The following is a 23,312-nucleotide window of genomic DNA, read 5'->3' on the forward strand; positions in this document are numbered from 1 at the left end:
AAGGATAAAGTGGACAGTGTCTATCCCTGTGTTTTCCTCTAGAGGACAGTAAAACTCCCTCTTATACGGCATAATACACTCACAAAACATTATGTACATGATATAACACGACAAACTAATCCAAACAAACAGACAGACAAAAGAAAATCACATATACTCCAGCTCCTAAATGATTTATTCATTTATGGCTCGTGCAAGAACCCGTTGTAAAAGCTTTAGCCTACTTTGAGCCAAGCTAACAAAAATATGTTCTAAAATCTTAGCTAACGTAAGCTACATAAGGTTAACCTGTATAAACGTTATTTCTGACTGTTATCTGGACGTTTAAAACGTCCAGTTCATGTTTATAAATGTTTACATGTTTTAAAACAGGGAACATTCCATTTTAACATTTTGTAAACATTATAGGAACGTTAGCTACTTCGAAATGTTCTTGAACGTTCTGAAACGCAATGTCAGAATTCTTCAGAGGGGAAAAAACGTTCCATGACCGATGTAGAACGTTTTGACATTATTAAAGAGCAGATAACTTTGAACAAACATTCTATTAACGTTAATGGAAGAACGTTTGTTCATAACATTGAACACCTTAGCCAAAGTTCTGAGAACATTCCCTGTTAGCTGAGTTAATTCCTCTTTGAGATAAATATGGATGAACTGGGCAGGGCATTAACACATATTTAGCGCATGATGCTGTTCATCTGTGTTCTCCTGACGTCTGAATGAGCGTTTGTGAGAGACACCGTTTACCTTCAGTGCTGTGAGTCTGTTTAAGCGTTTTGGGTGCGTTTGAATGGCTGGACTGAGTGTCGCATGTAAACTCAGTGTGACAGAGAGAGGGGCAGTCAACCATTCGGGATCAAATTAGGAAGTTAGCAAAGGTTCTTTCTTACATAACTGTGAAACACCGCAGTAGTGTGCAAAACGGCAGAAAACGAGAGAGTTTCCACACGACTGCATGAACGGCCACAACACGCAGGACAACCTACTTAACCGGTGATAGGAGAGAAAAAAAAACACTGGGGTGAGAGGAAAGAACAGCAGTGCGTTCTTGTTTCAGAAGGAAAGGAAAACCTGGAAAAATGACGGAGACAATGGTGTGTCCATCAGAGGTCGTGGGAATTTATCAGGACGCCCAGAGGCGATTACAGGCTATTAATATACACACACACACACACACACACACACACACACTGGCCTCGAACAATCACTCTGTTCTGTTGTGCTGTGTCACTGCCTCTCTCTCACAGTAATTTCAGACATGTTTGAGGAGCAGATGTTACAGCAAATCTGAGTATTGTCTTCATATTCATAGAAACAAATGGCACTTAATCCCAGCTAACAGAGAACATTCTCGGAACTTTAGCTAACATTCTGGCAATGTTCTTCCAGCAACGTTAATAGAACATTGGTTCAAAGTAGCCTTTTAATAATTTTATCAAAATGTAAGCACAAAAACATTCTAAAATGGAACATTCCCTTACATTTTTTTTTCTATTTGCAAAAAAACAAGATAAAACAGTTTTTAAAAAATATTTTTGAACACTTTGAATGTTCTGAGAACATTCAACTTACTGAGAACGTTAGCAAAACGTTCTTAGAATATATTTTTGTTTACTCAGATTGACAGATGTAAAAATGATAAGGATGGAAGTTTCGGCGCTTTAGCTTCGTTTTCAGTTCTCTCTCTCATATGAGGGAAAAAGTGCATAAAATGTCTTCCTGACCTCTGCATCCTTCACCCTCTGACCTCATGCTACCACCATCGACCCTATGTGTCTGTGTGTGTGTGGTATTGAGGTTTTGGGTCATGTCCCACTTGAGTCAGAGAGGATCACCTGTCTGTCTGAGCGTCTGTCTGCCTCTCTCTCTCTCTTATCTGGAAAGGAGGGATGTTTTATATCCAATCAAAACAAATGAATATAGACTTATTAAACATTTAGTCTCTCAGTGTGAAGCTGTTTGTGTCATGCTTTAACTTCTCATTATGACAGCAGCATTAAGTTTCATTTTTGGTGAACTTTTGCAGGGATAAAGGGTTCATTGTATGAAGCACCAACACAATCTAATGGAAATATGTAACTGTTTGCTCAGTTGGTGACTAATTCATACAATCTGCTTATAGTTATGTTTGGGGGTGGACCTTCAAAAATCACAATTTGGTATTTTCAACCCCTTGCGAAATCTGTAAGGGGTGAAAACTTTCGCCCACACATGGATTCCAATTGAAAACACTGGATTGCATCTGTGAAAATTTGCCAAACAATAGTAATTATGACACAATTATCACAGGCAAATATATACACCGATCAGGCATAACATTATGACCACCTTCCTAATATTGTGTTGGTCCCCTTTTGCTGCTAAAACAGCCCTGACCCGTCGAGACATGGACTCAACTGAAGACCCCTGAAGGTGTGCTGTGGTATCTGCACCAAGATGTTAGCAGCAAATCCTTTAAGTCCTGTAAGCTGTGAGGTGGAGCCTACATGAATTGGACTTGTTTGTTCAGCACATCCCACAGATGCTCGATTGGATTGAGATCTGGGGAATTTGGAGGCCAAGTCAACACCTCAAACTCGTTGTTGTACTCCTCAAACCATTCCTGAACCATTTTTGCTTTGTGTTAGGGCGCATTATCCTGCTGAAAGAGGCCACAGCCACCAGGGAATACCGTTTCCATGAAAGGGTGTACATGGTTTGCAACAATGCTTAGGTAGGTGGTATGTGTCAAACTAACATCCACATGGATGGCAGGACCCAAGGTTTCCCAGCAGAACATTGCCCAAAACATCACACTGCCTCCGCTGGCTTGCCTGCTTCCCATAGTGCATCTTGGTGCCATGTGTTCCCCAGGTAAGCGAAGCACACGCACCCGGTCATCCACGTGATGTAAAAGAAGATGTGATTCATCAGACCAGGCCACCTTCTTCCATTGCTCCGTGGTCCAGTTCTGATACTCACATGCCCACTATTGGCTCTTTTGGTGGTGGACAGGGGTCAGCATGGGCGCCCTGACTGGTCTGCAGCTATGCAGTCCCAACAGTAGCTCATCTGTTGGATCGGACCACATGGGCCAGCCTTCGCTCCCCACGTGCATCAGTGACCCTGTCGCCGGTTCATCACTGTTCCTTCCTTGGAGCACTTTTGATAGATACTGACCACTGCAGACCGGGAACACCCACAAGAGCTGCAGTTTTGGAGATGCTCTGATCCAGTCCTCTAGCCATCACAATTTTGGCCCTTGTCAAACTCACTCAAATTCTTAAGCTTGCTATATATATATATATATATATATATATATATATATATATATATATATATATATATATATATATATATATATATGTGTGTGTGTGTGTGTGTGTGTGTGTGCATGAATGTATAGATTAAAGTTGCTTTGAGTATGACTTGTGCACTGAAACAACAAGAGCACATTTTTGTTTGTCTTCTTATTAAACACGGCCTCATTCCATGATGTCCTAGCAGGATCCTCTCGTCTCAGCTCGTCTGTCTCTGTATTTTCTCCCACACACACTCCTACTGTCACTCCACGGCTGTCATATGTTCGGATTTGCCCACCTCCTCATTCAGGCCTCCACCGCCAAAAATAAGAGCTCACACAACAACCGTGCATCTCCATAGAAACCATGTAGTCACCGCTCTAGAATCTCTCAAACGAAATAATCAGGACAGAAATACAGATCAGAGGTCATTAAAGCAACGTTCACAGACATTCAGGCGTTTCTTAGGATGCAAGTTGTGGTGAACCTGTTCATTTTTGTATTTGTAAACATGTTGTTTTCATCAGATAGAATGGAATTTCCCATTTCTGTAGATTTTTCAGTTTCTTCACTCTTAAAACTAAACGTTCTTTATTGGTTCCATGAAGAACTTTTAGCATTCATGGAATCTTTCAATTCCACAAAAGGTTCTTTATAGTGGATAAAGATTATTTAGACCATTAAAATTTTCTTCCTTTAAGAACTGATCACTGAAAGGTTCTTTGTGGAACCAAAAATGGTTCTTCTAAGGCATGAGTGTCCAATCCTGCTCTTGGAGGGCCACTGTCCTGCAAAGTTTAGCTTCAACCCCAATTATACACACCTGACCAGCTAATCAAGATCTTACTATGGATACTAGAAACATCCAGGCAGGTGTGTTGAGGCAAGTTGGAGCTAAACTCTGCAGGACAGTGGCCCTCCAGGACTGAGTTTGGACACCCCTGTTCTCGGGCCTCTCTGCGAAAACCCCCTTTTGGAACCTTTATTCATTTTTCTTAGTGTGAAGAACATTCGAATGATCTAAAGAATGTTTTTCCACTATAAAGAACCTTTTTTTCGGAATGGAAAGTTTCCATGGATTCTAATGGTTCTTCATGGAACCAATAAAGAACCTATATTTTTTAATGTATGGTATCTCTGCAAAAACACCCTTATTTTTAAAAGTGTGTATAGTCTAGATTATGAAAGAACCCCAGTTTTGGTCATATTCTTTCTGAATCTGAATCTGTGTTCATTTTCTGCTACTCACAGAATACAAAAAGAGATACACGAGAGAACATTTTATGTTTGGATGCTAAAATACTTTGACACGAGAAGAAAGCAAGAAACACTCCCTCAAAGAATAAATTCTGTAGCATTGAAGAAAATGAAAATGATGAAAATGGGCATTTATCCCACAGACAGAAGCAACACAAAGATGATTCAGTCAGGACACTGAATATAAACTGAACAAGTCAATCGACGGTCTTTCATTTCATTCCCACATCCATCATGTCTGGACTAATTTGGACTGAATTTCACTTGACATCAATCTGAAGTGAACATAATCGCAGTGACAGGCTCGCATCTTTCTCCTCCTCCTCCCCCGTTATCCGCCGGTCACCCACATGAGCGCGAGACCGCGAGGATGAGGAGGAGAGCGCGCGCGCGCTCGGAGATTACCGCGTGAGTGAAGTCAAAGAAGAGAGACCGGAGGGATTAACCTGCGAAAACTACAAGAAAACATGAATTAAAAAAAAAAAAACGCGGCGCTGGTAATATCGTGTTAAAGATGGGTGTTTTCGGAGAATAAAAAAAAGGAAGAGAGAACGGAGCGCGCGCTTAATTACCGCCAAAACACGAAGTGACCTCGAGCAGAAGACAGGTTTAAGGCAAATAACACGTTTACAGATTAGATATTTGTTTCATTAAGGTGAGTAATTCTTCATATCTTCTTGTGTACAGTAAGTCAGATGTCTCTTTATTAGTGATAAGAGTTTTCCCCTCCATTATGACGTCCATTTGAAGTTATTTATTAAAGGCTTTTGGATAAAGATGTCTCCTGCATAACGTTACTGTGTAAAATTTTTGACAGTATATGACAAATATATATAAATTTGTTCTGTTTTATAACAATAAGAGTGGTGTATACGTACAAACTAATGTTTTAAATAACAGACTATTTGATTTAGGTACATTCATTCGTAATTTTCACTAACGTAAACACCGATTTAAAGGACTGGCGTACAGATGGTCAGATGAGGAGAGGATGAATGCGGCTGAAACAGAGAAAAGAAACCTGATGTTGTAATGAAAAGAGATTATTCTCTGTTTGAGATCACGCACTGATTCGCGCTCCGCATCTGGAGCTTTACCGGATTTACCGCGCGCGCTAAACTTACCTGCGCGTCATATTTTATGTCACAGTCTCAATCCCGCAGATTTGAGACCAACATCTGCCGCACGATGAAAGCCCTGCGGTATGTTTGGAGTAATTTGAAAGTTTTCTGACACACTATTTACCTCAAAGGTGTTTAAACTTCGAAGCGCGCGAAACTGGAGTTCTGACGTCTCGCTCATAGGCGTGTCAGACGGCTAGTTTCCAGTGGAAAGCGCTAAATGTGCCGGAGAATCTGCCACGTGACTTCATTTGATTCCCCTGATCAATGAGGGCTTAATGCACTCAATGCACTGATGTTTCCAGTCGTACAGAAATGTACAATTGTTTTAGTTATAGTTTGAACAATGCCTAATACCATAATATAGGCTACATGCAAATACTGTGTTATGCATTTGGTAATCATTCAGTACCATGGTATATAGCAAAGTACCACAGTACAAATTATGGTTCATATTGTCAAAACTGTATGAAAAAAAGTCTATCAACTCTCAAAACAGACAACATTGTAATTTCCGACAAAAAAAATAATTTATTAAAGACCAGATAACGTTACTGGAAGAACCTTTGTTCATACTTATGAGAGAATCTTGCCAGAACGTTAGCCAAAGTTATGAGAATGTTCCCTGTTAGTAGCCTATAATGACCACAACAAGTATCTGAACACCAAAATAACACTTAAATATCTGAATATCAGTACAGACAGAAGATTGTTGTTTTGAATGCTGAATCAATAGAGGTAGTGTTGAAGATGAAGACAGTCAGTATTGTGTTTGTTTCTCATAAGTGGATCATGCTGATAGTTAATGTGATGAACTTGGCTTGTTTGAACAGTCCTGTGGCTCAGACAGGAGATCATGGCGCTATCAATGTCAACAAGGTCATGGATTCAATTCCCATGCATGACCTGTTTAAATGTATTGAAAGCAGTGCATAAAAGTGGATTTTTCCTGGATAAAATGAGAATTAAAAAGTGAAATTAAGTGAAAACCAAAGAAACCCAGGAAACATTGTCAAAACGCTTTTCTCAAATTTATGAACAAACGTTCTTCCAGTAACATTGATACAGAATGTTTGTTCAAAGTTATCTGGTCTTAAGTAATGTTCTCAAAAGGTTAGCACAAAAACATTATTTATACATTGTTCATAGTGGTTTTTTTTGTTGTTTTTTTTTAAGTTTTAGTTAGACGTTTGTCTAATGTTTTTTTTAAATGTTACTACTTGTGTCAGAACGTTCAGAGAACAATGAAAAGTAATGTACCCATAAAGTGAAAATGTGACTGCAGTGAACACATACTTCTTGGGACCACTGTAAAAACACAATAAATCAAAAAAATAATTAATAGAAATTAAAATTATTTAAAAAAGCACATCAAAAGATGCACAATATATCTGCCACCATATCGGTATCAGCCGATATATGTTCATTTTTAATGTTATCATATCGGCTCAAGCTGATATATTGAAGCCAAGAAATAATGGATTATTTCCTTCAGCCTAGACACTTCAGATTGTTTTTTCACCATTATGGTTTTGAATTGCTTGAAATATGATTGAAATCACTTATACAGTTAAGCACATCATAAGTCTGTTATATAGGCTACATAATATAATGAGAACATTATTATCATGTGCTTGGTTTTGTAATCAGGCTCTCAAAAATTATATAAATCTTGGATTTAGATTTATCGGCCAACATATCGGTTTATTTACTTTCAAATATAAATAATTATCGGTTATCGGTATCGGCCAAAATGTTCATATCGGTGCATCCCTAATGAAGATCTTCATTATTTATCTAGTAAAGAATAGTAAAATATCAGATCTTCTCAAGTCTGAACTCACCTTCTGTCACTCACACACACACATACAGAGCATCTCAGATTACACAGCAAGATCCTCAGGACTAGTTTCTCTTGATCTGCTCCTCATATCACTGTTAAAAATGAGAGATGAGGAGATTATTCAGACATCATTTGCTGGATTAGGAGGAATCAAGAAAGAAACCTTCTCCTCACACACACACACAACCAGGGATTAAATGTGTTTGTGTTGTGTAACAAAGGTTAAGTCCATTTTCATTGTAAAGAGCAGTTATTGAGTCACATGCGTCTGTCCTGTTGACATCTGCGTCTCCCAATCCTTCACATGAAGAACTTGAACCATTTACTACATCATTTCAGTTTAAATGATCACAAGACATACAAATCTCTTGTTTGATGTATGTGATGACAGAGATCATCAAACAGAAATCTGTCTCTAGTCACTTTTATGTAATTTCAAGTGTAATGAGTGAAATATAAAATGCAATACAATATTTATTTATGGCCTCGTTTTTTGAGTCTAGATCTAGGTACGATAAGTCACTGGATCTCAGAGTCCTAGGAGTGTACGGACAGAGAAGATTATTCAGGTAATGAGGTGCCAAATTGATGAGGACTTTAGCATTTTAAAATCAATTCTAAATTTGACAGGTAGCCAATGAAGTGCAATTAAAATTGGAGTTACCGGCTCGTATTTGCGGGAGAAGTCTTGCAGCTGCGTTTTGTGTGAGCTGTAAATGGGAGAGGGAAGACTAAGAGGCACCATAATAAAGAGAATTACAACAGTCTAAATGAGTTGTTACGAACGCATGAATCACAGTTTGGAAATTACTCTAAAAAGGGTACTTTAAAAAGTTGGCGAAGAAGAAAGAAGCATGATTTCAGTTTGTCAAATATTAGGTTGTGATCGAACAGAATGCACAGATTTCTAGCACATTGAGTTTCATATGGGGCAAGAGAGCCAAATAGAATTATTTCTTTTTATTTTAATTTAAATTTAGAAAATTCCTTGAAAGACAAAGCTTGAGTCCTTTTAAACAGACCAACATTGGTTGTAAGCTGTGTTTATTGTTATATTTTAAGGGAAAATAGATCTGAGTATCTTCAGTGTATAGATGAAAGGCTGCTCCATATATATTAAAAATGGAAGCATAAGGTAGTTTAAGTGTTAAGGGAAAACAATACCAGCCTGAGGATTGATCCCTGTTGGACTCCACAGAGATATACTAGAGGAGGACTGATGACCATTTCGAACACTAAACCATCTGTTTGTCAGATAAGAACAGAAATACTGTAAGTCTGTGCCCGCAGATATCTCCAGACGTGTCAACAGGACCTCATGGTCGAACAAATCAAATGCAGCACTCCGATTTAATAAAGCTAAAGCCATGGATTTCACAGAATCAGTTTCTGTAAAAATATCACTTGAAACTCTTAAAAGGGCAGATTTAGTACTGTGTAAAGCTTTAAATCCAAACATTTCATGAAGAGAATTTACAGCAAAATATGACTCTAATTGTGTCAGTACAACTTTCTCAAGGATATTTTAGATAAAATGTAGATAGGACAAAAGTTAGAAAAAGAGGAAGGATCCAGGCTTGGTTTTTTAAGATATGGCGTCAGCAAATTTAAGACTGTTAGGGAAGGAGATAGTAGACGAGCATTTGTTAATAACCAATAACAGGCCAGAACCAACTGTGTCATGATTTTCTAAGGAAATGAGGTGGAATAATATCCTGAGGACAGGGAGTTGGTTTTAGATGACCAACATTTCATTACATGAAACCATATCAATAGGCTCCAAGATCCACAATAAGCAAATGTAAACACTTTATGGACAATAAGACTGAACATATCTGAACAAACACAAAGACATAAACAAAAAACATTTAGTCAACTGCCCAGATTTACACAAAATAAATATTAAACATTGACTTTAATAACATTTATTAGACTTTAAAATATTTTCATGAGAAAATGTTTTCAAAGATTTTGTACAATAAATGCAACAGAGATTTAATTTAAAGACATTCAGACATTTGACTTGCATATTAAGTTTATTAGTTTATTATGTGACGCATATTTGTCACTTGTCTTCATAAATGAAACTGGTAGGATTTCTGGCATAGTTTATTATTAACTATATACATGTAATTTTATTAAATAATCATACTAATCATACTTCAAATTGCTTAGAATCAGCATAAATCTGTTAAATGTATTCAGTTAAAAAGTATGAACAAAAGTATGGCTAGCTGTAGAACAAGCAATATTCAGTTTGCTGAAATATATGAGATTGAAGCAAATTTCATTATTCTTAAATATATAAACCTAGTTATTATGTATTAAGTTTATTAGGACTATGACAGAAATCTGACCAGTTTTATTTATGTATGGCTGACATTATGTTAAAACTGGAGATTTTATATGGAATTCGAATGTATGAATCTTAAATTTAGACCTAAATATTTTTTTGTGTGTATTTGGACACTCAGTGCCTGAATGTCAAAGCAAGTAGCCATTTATTGTAGAGAGCGACAGAAAAGGCTTTTTTTTTCATGAAGATTATTAGACTGGAATGGTTTAAATGTTTTCTCTGAATGTAAGAATGGTCAAATATAAACATTTAGAGAACATGCAAATCAGTGATGTTGTTAGCCTACATCTGTGTGTGTGAGAGTGTGTGCGTCAGGTCTATTTTAACCACTGCTTTGACCCAGATCACGGCATCCAAACCAGAACACAAATATAGTTTCTGTCCACTTCAAATCAAACCTCTCCGAATCAGACTGAATGTTCTTCACATCACGTCTGACACTTCTGTTTCTCTTTGGCTGCAGTGTGTGAGAAACATCGAGGCCTGTGCGTCGTCTGTTAGGATGCCGATCCCCAATCTTTCAGAGTAAACGGAGAACGTTGTTCTGTCGCATCACTGAAGACAGCAGCACAAACACGGTGAAGATCAAATACAACATGGGAAGCAACCGAGCCAACAGGTACGACCAGAACATGTGTGTGTGTGTGTGTGTGTGTGTGTGTGTGCAGTTACGATTTATGGGTCATTTGATAGTGAGCAATATGGGATAAAATTTGGCTCAAAAATATGCAGAGTTTACTCATCGCCCATCTAACGTTCCCAGAACATTCAAAACATCCAGTTTTTTTTTTAAATGTGTTTTTTAAGGTAAGGTAAGCACCTTCAAGTGTGTTTGCCAGCTGGCGATCGCCATGAAAAGGACAAGTAGCTCAAATGTTGCGTGCGTGACGTGCGAGAACCAATGAGTTCAAGCTTCCTTGTTTGAATCACTCAAAAATCATTTATTTACTGTTTATTTTTATCTGCCGTTACACTATAACTTTAATGTACTTAAAGCATGCACAAACCATTAGGAAAATTCAAGTATCGGTACTGGCAGATACTCAACATTCAATGACTTAAAGGTGCCCTAGAATGAAAAATTTAATTTATCTTGGCATAATCAAATAACAAGAGTTCAGTACATGGAAAAGACATACAGTGAGTCTCAAACTCCATTGTTTCCTCCTTCTTATATAAATCTCATTTGTTTAAAAGACCTCTGAAGAACAGGCGAATCTCAACATAACACCTACTGTTACGTAACAGTCGGGGTGTACGCCCCCAATATTTGCATATGCCAGCCCATGTTCCCAACATTATAAAAAGGCATTATGCTGCGTTCACGTCACCTCGTATTTACCGGATTCTTGAAATGAGAACACGTGACGTTATATTCGGAGCTGTTCACGTCCTCGGACTGGTAATTATGCGTTTCCATGGCATCACTATCAACGCCTAAATTAATCTACAGCGGCCAGGTGGTACAGCGGCCACGTGGTACATGTGGGAGCTTTCAGAAAACTCCCAGCTTACAAGCTGTAATTACGAGCTCTACGAGGACGTGAACGCTTTTTACAAGCTAGAATCTCGTAACTACAGGAATTACGAGGCCGCGTGAACGCACCTTTAGACAAGGGCAGCCAGTATTAACGTCTGGATCTGCACAGCTGAATCATCAGACTAGGTAAGCAAGCAAGAACAATAGCGAAAAATGGCAGATTGAGCAATAATAACTGACATGATCCATGATATTTTTAGTGATATTTGTAAACTGTCTTTCTAAATGTTTCGTTAGCATGTTGCTAATGTACTGTTAAATGTGGTTAAAGTTACCATCGTTTCTTACTGTATTCACGGAGACAAGAGCCGTTGCTATTTTCATTTTTAAACACTTGCAGTCTGAATAATTCATAAACACAACTTCATTCTTTATAAATCTCTCCAACAGTGTAGCATTAGCCGTTAGCCACGGAGCATAGCCTCAAATTCATTCAGAATCAATGTAAACAATATAACAGTATACAATACTCACATAATCCGACGCATGCATGCCAAACACTTTGTAAAGATCCATTTGAGGGTTATATTAGCTGTGTGAACTTTGTTTATGCACTGTTCAAGGCAAGCGCGAGCTCTGTGGGCGTGGAGCAGGAGATTTAAAGGGCCACACACCCTGAATCGGATCATTTATAATGATGCCCCAAAATAGGCAGTTAAAAAAATGAATTAAAAAAAACACATTCAGGGGACACCTTAGACTTATATTACATCTTTTTTTAAAAAGTTCTAGGGCACCTTTAAATCAGATCGGGGCACAAAAAACATCCATGGTTTGGAAAAATTATGACAGATTATTAAAGGGTTAGTTCACCCAAAAATCAAAATTATGTCATTAATGACTCACCCTAATGTCGTTCCACACCTGTAAGACGTTCATCTCGTTCATCTTCAGAACACAAATTAAGATATTTTTGATAAAATCCGTTGGCTCAGCGAGGCCTCCATTGCCAGCAAGATCATTTCCTTTTTCAGATGCCCAGAAAGCTACTAAAGACATATTTAAAACAGTTCATATGTCAACCTTAATGTTATGAAGAGAATACTTTTTGTGCACCAAAAAAACAAAACAACGACTTTATTTAACAATATCTAGTGATGGGTGATCTCAAAAAATTGCTTCATGAAGCTTCGAAGCTTTACGCATCTTTTGTTTCAAATCAGTGGTTTGGAGTGCGTACCTTATGACATAACAAAGCCTTGTTTACTGAAATCACGTGACTTTGGCAGTTTGATATGCACTCTGAAACAAAGGATTTGAAACAAAAGATTTGTAACAAAATTTGAAACAATTCGAAATAAAAGATTTGTAAAGCTTCCAAGCTTCATGAAGCAGTGTTTTGAGATTGCCCATCACTAGATATTGTTGAAAAGTCGTTATTTTGTTTTTTTTTTGGCACACAAAACGCATTCTAGTCGCTTCATAACATTAAGGTTGAACCACTGTAGTCACATGAACTGTTTAAAATATGTTTTTAGTAGCTTTCTGGGCATCTGAAAGTGTTAATTAACTTGCTGGCAATGCAGGCCTCACTGAGCCATTGGATTTCATCAAAAATATCTTAATTTGTGTTCTGAAGATGAACGAAGGTCTAACAGGTGTGTAACGACATGAGGGTGAGAATTTAATGATATAATTTTCATTTTTGGGTGAACTAACCCTGTAATTTTTGGGTAATATACCTCTTAATAATATTAGGATATATTATCTATTATACAAAAAAGAAGGTATTTTGAGAGATGTCGCATTGTTTTTTGTCCATACAATGAAAGCTGTTTTGTTTGGTTTTCAACATTCTTCAAAATATCTTCTTTTGGGTTCAACATGAGAAAGTAAGTCTTAGAGGTTTGAAATTACATCATTATCACATATTATCATTTTTAAGTAAAATATCCTTGACATCTATAGAACAAATAGTAAAATGCTCAAGTCTTAAAATGATTTTGCTCATTTTCTCAGCTGGTTTGAGTCTTTTTGAACTCCTGCTTTCCTAACATTTTTCCTTTAAGACTAGCAGAAAGAAAACATCCAAAATACAGTTCAGTGTTTATTTTATTGCACTTTATCTATTTGCGTCAGTAGATTTCTCTTACAATAAATATCTTTAAATCTTTGCATCTCCACTTCAGCAGCACTTACATGCGCCAAAACTTACAGTTTTATTCCTAACTATATTCTGAAGGTTTTTACTGAGGGGTTTGTTTAAATATCATTTTATTCCTAAACATTTTGATAAAAAGGCATCCAAAATTCCCTCGGTAAAAACCTTTATCTCCAATATGTCAAAAAAATCAAACAAGAATGCTGTTTAATTTGCAGCTTTTAATGTCATTTACAGTCGCTCTTGTGCTCCACCAAACATCAGTAGATGATTGAGAGTCAGTAACACTGTCAGACTGTTTATGCGTTTGTTTATTAGTATAGGTGTGTGTGTATGTGAGAGAGAGATATGGATCAGGTTATAATCCCTAAACCTTCACTGACCGCAATCCTGATATGGCTAAATGACTCGCCTTCCCTCATAATCCCAGATGAGGGGCAGGTAACTCACACCTGAGTCCCTCGACCCTTCATGGATAAAAACTGAAAGAGAGAGACAGTGAAATGATGGAGAAACAGTCAGTTCTGATTCCACTGACAGTCCATTCGTTAAAAGTTCAGGAATTCATCAGGAGGATTTGTCCTGTGTTTCTGGAAGGATACGCATTAGTGACTCATGGTTTATCTGAAGTGAGTGCGTGTCCTTTAGAGCGGTCACTGGAAAGAACAAACGCTCCAATCAGATTACAGCTCTTGACCTGTCCTCCATCACATTTATATAGCGCTTTATACAATACAGATTGCCTCATAGCAATAAACCAGAAAACATCAGAATCAATGATACAGACTTAATTTTGAAATAAGTTCAATTTCAGCTGTAAAGCAGCTCTAAAAAGACAATAGTGTCGTTATTCAATCCCAGCTAACAAGAAACGTTACAATAATGTTTGTAGAATGGAATAATAAAATCGAATGTTCAAAGAACATTAAGACAATTGTTTTTGTCACTTAAAGGGATAGTTCACCCAAAAATGAAAATTATGTCATCATATACTCCCCCTCGGGTTGTTCCAAACCTGTATAGTTTTCTTTGTTCTGTTGAACACAAAGGAAGATATTTTGAAGAATATGGGTAACTGAACAGTTCTGGGGCACCATTGACTTCCATAGTATTTTTTTTTTCTACTATGGAAGTCAATGATGCCCCAAGGCAGCCTAATTACAAACTTTCTTCAAAATATCTTCCTTTGTGTTCAACGGAACAAAGAAATGTATACAAATTTGGAACAACTTGAGGGAGAGTAAATGACAGAATTTTCATTTTTTGGGTGAAATATCCCTTCAATAGAAACAAGCAAAACTCTCTCAGAAATTATAGGATGTTGATTCAATTCAGTTCAGTAAGAGTGTTAATGTTGCAAATTCATCAATTATGAAACATTCAACTGAGCTTCAATGTTGATTCAATTTAGTTCAATAACAGTGTCAATGTTATTGAACAGTAACAGTGTCAATTACTAATTAAATTTCAGCTATAAAGCAGATCTACAGAAGACAATAGTACCATTATTCAACTCAATTCAGTTCAGTGTTGATTCAATTCAGTTCAACAACTATTGATGTTGTAAAACAGAGGTCTTCAACCCTGCTCCTGGTGACCCACTGTCCTGGAAAGTTTATTTCCAACCTGCTTCAGCACACCTGCATGTGTAGTTTCTAGCCATCTTGAAGAGCTTGATTAGCTGTGTCAGGTGTTTTTGATTAGGGTTGGAGCTAAACTCTCCAGGATAGTGGGTCCCCAGGAGCAGTGTTGAAGACCTCTGATGTAAAATGTATCAATTCTGAAACATATTCAACTGAGCTTCTATGTTGATTCAGTTCAATAAGTATAAATGTTGCAAAATTCATCAATTATGAATTCAATGTTGGTTATAAAGCAGACCTACACAATACAACAGTGTAATTATTAAAGGATTAGTTCACTTTCAAATGAAAATTACCCCAAGCTTTACTCACCCTCAAGCCATCCTTAGTGTATGTGAATTTATTCTTTCTGATGAACACAATCAGAGTTATATTAATAAATATATTGATGCATCCAAGCTTTATAATTTTAGTAAACGGGACCAACTAATATGAAGCTGAAGAAAGTGCATTCATCCATCATAACCATACTCCACAATGCTCCGGGGGTTAATAATTTAACAAGTTATAAAGTGAAATATCGAGCTTCCGCCAGACCACGACACCAGTTACACTTTTTTCGTAAGTTGAATACTGAAGGCGTAGGATGTAGCGTAAGCGTTTTGAACTGAGAGAGGTGTCACACTTTTTTTTCTATGTTGAATACGTTGAATACGTGGTCTGGTGGAAGCTAGATATTTTACTTCATAACTTGTTAAATATGGATATCTTTCTTACACAAATGCATTACTTCACTTCATAAGGACTTTATCCATGATGGATGGATGCACTTTCTTCAGCTTCCTACTCATTGGACCTGTTCACTGCCATTATAAAGCTCAGATGCGTCAGGATATTTATTAATATAACTCCGATTGTGTTTAGCAGAAAGACGAAAGTCATATACATCTAGGATGGCTTGGGGGTGAGTACATTTTCATTTTAAAGTGAACTAATCCTTTATGCTGAATTCAGTTTAATGAAGATTCAATTCAGTCCCCAAACACCGTCTTTCTGACCCCAAACTCTTCTGTCCTCTCTCTCAGGTACAGCATCGTGTCTCCTGATGAGGAGGCACTGAAGATCTCCACCCTTGGCCTCCACAACGGCCACGGCTCTGGCCGGCTGCAGTCCCCCGGAGGAGCGGAGGGTCCGAGCGCGGCAGCGATGTCGATGGGCTCCGGCTACAACGGGAGGATCTCCACGTCCGGCGGAGGCCAGCTGCGCAGCCGCTTCGTCAAGAAGAACGGCCAGTGCAACGTGGTCTTCACCAACATGGACGACAAGCCGTGGCGGTACCTGGCGGATATATTTACGACATGCGTGGACATCCGCTGGCGGTACCTGCTGATGATCTTCTGCTCCACTTTCTTGGTGTCCTGGTTCATCTTTGGCTTGATCTTCTACAGCGTATCTCTGGCTCACGGGGACTTCGATAATGATCGCGTCAGTGGCGGGAAGCAGTGGAAACCATGTTTGCTGCATGTGGAGGGATTTGTAGGGGCCTTCCTGTTCTCCATTGAGACCCAAACCACTATTGGCTACGGCTGGCGCTGCGTGACCGAAGAGTGTCCCGTAGCGATCGTGACGGTGGTGGTGCAATCGATTGTTGGATGCATCATTGATTCCTTCATGATTGGCACCATCATGGCCAAAATGGCGCGTCCAAAGAAGAGGAACCAAACCTTGCTTTTTTCCCAGAACGCAGTGATTGCGCTGCGCGACGGGAAGCTGTGCTTGATGTGGCGAGTTGGGAACCTTCGGCGGAGCCACATTGTTGAGGCTCACGTCCGGGCGCAGCTCATTCGACCCTACTTGACAGCTGAAGGCGAGTTCATCCCGCTCGAACAGATGGATCTAAACGTGGGCTACGATGAAGGCACCGATCGCCTCTTCTTAGTGTCGCCTTTGGTAATTGTGCACGAGATCGACGAGGACTCGCCGCTTTGGACCATGAGCCGAGCGGACCTCGAGTCCGATGACTTTGAAATCGTGGTAATTCTGGAGGGAATGGTGGAGGCGACAGCCATGACCACACAAACGCGAAGTTCCTACCTCTCCCGCGAGATCCTTTGGGGTCACCGCTTCGAGCCAGTCATCTTTGAGGACCGCGACCGCTACAAGGTCGATTACGCTCACTTCCACAAAACCTACGAGGTTCCCTCGACGCCCGCCTGCAGCGCTAAGGAGTTGAAAGAACTGACTGGACGCCATTCGTCTGCTTCATCCCGTTCCGAGACGCCGGACAGCCGCTGCCATCGCGGGGCCCAAACGCTCTTCCCACCGCACTCACCCAGCGCCTTCTGCTACGAGAACGAGGTGGCGCTGTGCTGCGGAGAGGACGAGGAGGAGCAGACGGGCGAGAATCTGACCAGGGTTCCCACAGACTTCCAGAAAATGTTCCAGGACTCGGCCACAATGACCTCCGGCAGCAACATGCTCTGCGTATTAGACATGGACAATCAGATTGAGTTTGACATTCTGCAGACTGCCATACCGCTCGACCCCATGACTTACAAGAGCGAGTCCGAGATATGACATTCCCACAAGTAAATACATTTATATTTATTGAACCACCTTTACAAAAATAAATACATTTATTATTTATATATGAATTAATGTATATAAATAAATAATTACACAAGTTAATTGTTTACTCAAATGTATTATACTTATATGGAATAATTAATTTATAAAAATATAGTATTTAATTTATTTAATGAATAATATATAAATATATTTACTTATATAAGTTATATAATATAAATTAATACATTTATAAACAGAAATACATTTATATTATTTACAAATCCTAAATATATTTATTTATATAAAGGTATTCTATATAAGTACAATTACATACAAATAATACATTTATATGTTTTATTTATATATAAATGTATATTTATACAAATAAATATATATTTAAATTTCTCAAATATATTATATTTACATAATATAACAAATATATAATAGAATACTTTTATAAAAATAAATGCATTGTGTATAAATGCAAAACATAAATAATACATGTGAAAAAAACACAAATACAACATTCATATATAAATAATAAATGTTTATATAATGTATTATATTTATTTAAATACATTTATATACACATTCATTATTAAATGTATATTTAAATGTTCATATAAATGTATATTTAAACAAATATAAATATTTGTATTAGTCAATTATTCAAATGTATTATACTAACATAATGTAACTTATACATAATTTATTACATAATATATAATAATTAATACAAATGCATATAATATATTGTATCATATAAATATGACACATTTGAATAATTTACTTATATAAATATAATTTAGATAAGTAAAACATTTGTATATAAAGAATAAATGTATTTATATAAATTACTAAATTTATTTGTTTAAATTTATTATATTTATATGAATAAATACATCTATTATATATATATATATATATATATATATATATATATATATATATATATATATATATAAATAAATTCGCCTTGCCTGCATTTGTTTTGGTTTGCTCATCGCAGTCTTCCCAAAGGACGAAGTGGGTGTGTTTGGCCTCAAGGAACACGTGACCCTAAAGGTCGTGACCTCATGTCATGTCACCTAAATGGTCATTCACGAGATCACACGAGGGAGGGTCACATAATGTGGCTTCCAGTGGAGATCAGACGCATCCATGAAACTGATGACAGAAAATCAGACTAAGATGCCAAGAATGAAACAAGTGAAGCACAGATAAAGTCACCAAAGGAGACGAGCTCAGGACGGACTGATGTTTCTCCCTGTACTGTAACGTCACGCTGCGTTCACGTCTACAGTTACCGTAGTACCATGTGCTTCTTTATTGTTAACTGTGAGTTCAACAAAAGACTTGAACGTAAACGCAGCAATATTTATAGAGTTTATCTAAGTTCTGTTTGTTTGAATAGATTTTTCTTTCAGCTCTGCCATTTTTTGAACGTTTGGAGGGATGAAATTGTCTGAAATTAATTTCCATCCCGGTGAAAGAATCACAGACATTTATTTGAATTCATCTTCAAAGCAATGTAAAAAATGTAGAAAAAATATGAATTACATAAAAAATAATATAATCATGATTTAATCTAATATCCCAGCTAACAAAACTAAGTTCCAAGAACATTTTGCTAACTTTCCCATCAAGTTATAAAAACCTTATTTCTGAATGTTTCAGTTGGACGTTCATCTAATGTTTTTTAAATGTTACTGGGTCACTGACGAATAAGGTTTTTGGAGATATAATTAATTTTGAAGATTTATTAATAGATTATGTGGTTTTTATAATCAGTAAACACTGCTTTTGTCATTTTTTACTAGATGGACAAAATTTGTCACCCAAAAAAGTCATTCGTTTTAACCAAAATTTCGGTTTTACCGAATGACACTTTTGGTTATAAAGCGATATTTTCAAACAATGCCAACAAGCTGACATCTAGCTATCTAGCAAAAGGACAATCAAACATTTTAGATTTAGTACAAATTTTTAAATATACTAAAATATTTCCATGTTTTATAGTGGTTGTACCAAATGACCTGATATTTCAGGACATGCATATGAGCAAATGACGACATGAATTTTTTAAATAGTTAAAAGAGGGTTAGTTACTTTGCTTCATGACCATGGCTGCGTTCCAGTTCGGTTTTTAAATGCCCTTCCCTCGCTAACTTCACTCGGTCTCGTTGACTCGGATGTACGTCATTGCTTACGTTGTACGAGTGCCCACTTCTGGAGGAACCTTTGTATGGGCTGAACTGGAACGTCCTAAGCCCTTGATCACTTGGAATTCGCAATGGAGCTGATTTATTATTTATTTTTTCCCCTTACAAAATTGTTTAATACAGTATTCTATATTTATATATGTGTGTTTTAAATGTTTAAAAAATAATTAATATATCATAGAGTTGTTTGTGGTGGGGTAAAATAAACGCGATATGCGGTGACGTCACAATCGTGTTGCATTGTGGGTTATGGAGCTGCCTGAAGTGTACATATGAAGTAGACTCGCTCCCTCGGTCAAAATCGAGGGAGCGAGGGTCTGTCCATATAAACTTCCCTCGTCCACTTCACGAAGTGGAACGCACTTCAAAATGGCGGCAGGGATTCCCCCGAGGGGAAGTGTGTAGGGAAGTTCGCGAGAGCGTGTCTAAAACCGAACTGGAACGCAGCCCAAGTGGTCCTTTTGCAGGTGTCTGAATGATGTCACATCCTGTCACATGATACTGACCACATGGCTTGATTCAAAATGGTCCCTTTATATTGGTTACTCAGAATGACGTCAATGAAATTCATTTTTCAGGACATTCTTTTTTCATAACAAAGCAACGACTTATACACATAATTTTAATACCATTTTACACTATGATTGATATATGATGTTATACAATCATGCAATCAAATACAATCAAAAATATATACATTTATTACATTTTAAGATATTATAAACACAAATGAAATGGCTGGCCTTTGGACGGTTAATGACCTTTTGACACTTCAAAATCTTTAAAATACCTTTATATGTAGCAAAATATAATTAAAACCTTTTGTATTCAATACCTTGAAAACTTTGGATGTCATATCTTTGTTTTTTATTATCATTGAGGCCTTTGGACGAAAAAAAAAAAAAAATGGACCCATCACATCATTGACCCTAGTACTTGTTTCAGAACGTTCAGAGAACATTCAAAAGTAACGTTCCCATAAAATGGAATGTTCCTTTAACGTTTGAAAAAATGTGTTTGAAACAATGTTTTGAACAAACGTTCTATTAACATTACTGGAAGAACCTTTGTTTGTAACTTTAAAAAACCTTGTTAGAACGTTCTGAGAACGTTCCCTGTTAGCTGGGATTCAACCAATATGTATTTGAATACTTTCACATAGGTCTTCGCTCGTTTTATTTGATTGTTTTACATGTTAAGTGTGTTGCACATCATTATAATGGTTTTGTGTTGGACTCGTCCAGCGTTTAAAAGGGAATGAGGTTTAATGCAGTGGAATATTTGAGGAAAAACACTTTGAACCGTACTGTGAAACTCTGAACTCGAAGAGATGGACATGGTGACGTAAGCTGATGTAGCGGGATAAGTCTTTAATGTATAAACTAGATTGTCAATCAGTCGTTCCCCCAGACGCTTTTCCTCTGATCGTGCTTGTTTTTTCTGGGTGAATCTGATGTGTGTAAATATATAAAGCTGCTGCTGCATGATGGGAATCTTTTACGATCCTTTTCTAAGCGCGTCTTCCCGTTTGAAAATCTTCCAGACAATGTTCTGATGGAGAAACTTTTACTTGAAAGTCCTGAAATGCACTTTATCTTGTCGTGTTGCACCTTCTAATGTCATACTGAAATAAATAAATCTTTATACTGCACTATGTTTGGATGTCTAAGCCCATATTAAACACACCAGCGGATTTTTACTCGCACGGCGACCTCTGGTCGGTAATCACATGACCTCCACGCTTCAGTTAATCATTTGTCTAAAACTCAATTCATGAAACATGCAAACACACACTCCTGGAAAATGACTGGATACAACTGCACAGCTGTTCACTGGATCACCCTGTGATTTACATAAAACTGCTGAACGATATAGAGCTAGAGTCACAACATCAGCTGAACATTTTAAACAACATCAACTAGTACATCAACTGCACATACACACTCACACAGTGATTGATCAGCTGCAGTTCTGTAATCTCACCAGCAGATGGCGCTCAACACTAACTTGTTATGCACAAAACCTGACACTCTAGCGCTCTCTGCTGCTTACTGAGGGTTTCTACAAATACACACAAGAATAGATTAACAAGAATTAAATAGTATAAAACAACGTAATAATTATAAAGTACTCATATATAAGAAAATTAACAGAAAATTAATATAATAATGACAACAATAAATAAGTTTAAAAATTTATACACAAATAATAGGCACATTATACAAGTTTACTGAGAATAATGATGATAATGATAAATGATAAAAATAACACAGAAATTAAAAATAATAAATGCACATAAATAAATAATATTTAGTGCCGTTTAAAAAGTTACAGAGAATAATGATAAAAATAATCATTAATAAACAAATAAATAATATTTTAGCACCTTTTAAAAGTTTACAGAGAATAATAATAATAATGGAAAAAAATAAAAATAATAAAAACTAATGAATAAGTTAATAATAAGAAGCTTTCCTGAGAATAATAATATTAATATTTTTAGATTAATATTAATATTAATAGAATTAATATTTTTTTATAATAATAATAATAATAATAATGTCACCTTTTAACAATTTACAGAGAATAAATAAATAAAAAGAATAAATACCAATGAATAAATAAGTTAATAACAATAATAAGAAACTTTAAAGAGATAAATAATGATAATAAAGAATTAATATTTCTTTAAATAATAATAATAATTGTATCACCTTTTAAAGTTTACAGAGAATAATGATAATAAATAAATAAAAAGAATAAATACCAATGAATAAATAAGTTAATAATAATAATAATAATAGGAAGAAACTTTCCAGAGATAAATAATGATAATAATAAAGAATTACTATTTCTTTAAATAATAATAATAATAATAATAATTGTAGCACCTTTTAAAGTTTAATACAAATTATTTTTAATAAAAAGAATAAATACCAATGAATAAGTTAATAATAATAACTGTATCACCTTATAAAAGCTTACAGAAAATAATTATTATTATTGCTAATCATCATCATCAGCACCTTTTAAAAGTGTGTCGCGACAGATGCGAGAGAATAAAGTGAACTGACAGTACAAGTAACAGATGTAACCAGAACTGAAAGCAGAAACTGCAGTAAATAAATGAGTGTCGAGACGCTTGTGAAATTAACTGACTGAATCGGAGAAGCGGCTCAACCATAAACTGCTTCCATCAGACGGTTCAGCAGCATCAGACCAGCGTAGGAGAACTTCATCACACAACCATCAACCACCGCATGTCATCATATTTAATTAAGATCACTGCTCTGTAATATAGCAGCCTGTAATGCTGGTCTGAGATCAGTTTCTAATGCCATAAACCAACCGCAACCTTATTATCAGAGACCGAACAAAGCCTCCAGATCAGCAGCGACGGTGGCTGAAATCATAGGTCAAAACAATGAGCATCCGCG

The 23,312-nt window shown here is 36.7% G+C and overlaps 2 protein-coding genes across 2 annotated transcripts in view; both read left to right on the forward strand.

Moving 5' to 3' along the window:
- The window catches only part of LOC137017073 (zinc finger protein 502-like), a 634,288-nt gene that overhangs the window by 126,373 nt on the left and 484,603 nt on the right, over positions 1–23,312 (forward strand). The window lies entirely within an intron of this gene.
- Positions 5,028–17,662, forward strand: kcnj4 (potassium inwardly rectifying channel subfamily J member 4). Its single transcript, XM_067381053.1, has 3 exons — positions 5,028–5,196; positions 10,325–10,480; positions 16,171–17,662. The coding sequence occupies exons 2-3, from the start codon at positions 10,458–10,460 to the stop codon at positions 17,660–17,662; spliced, it is 1,515 nt and encodes a 504-aa protein (XP_067237154.1). The 5' UTR covers positions 5,028–5,196; positions 10,325–10,457.

The sequence above is a fragment of the Chanodichthys erythropterus genome, chromosome 3, assembly GCF_024489055.1.
Source record: "Chanodichthys erythropterus isolate Z2021 chromosome 3, ASM2448905v1, whole genome shotgun sequence".
Lineage (NCBI taxonomy): Eukaryota > Metazoa > Chordata > Actinopteri > Cypriniformes > Xenocyprididae > Chanodichthys > Chanodichthys erythropterus.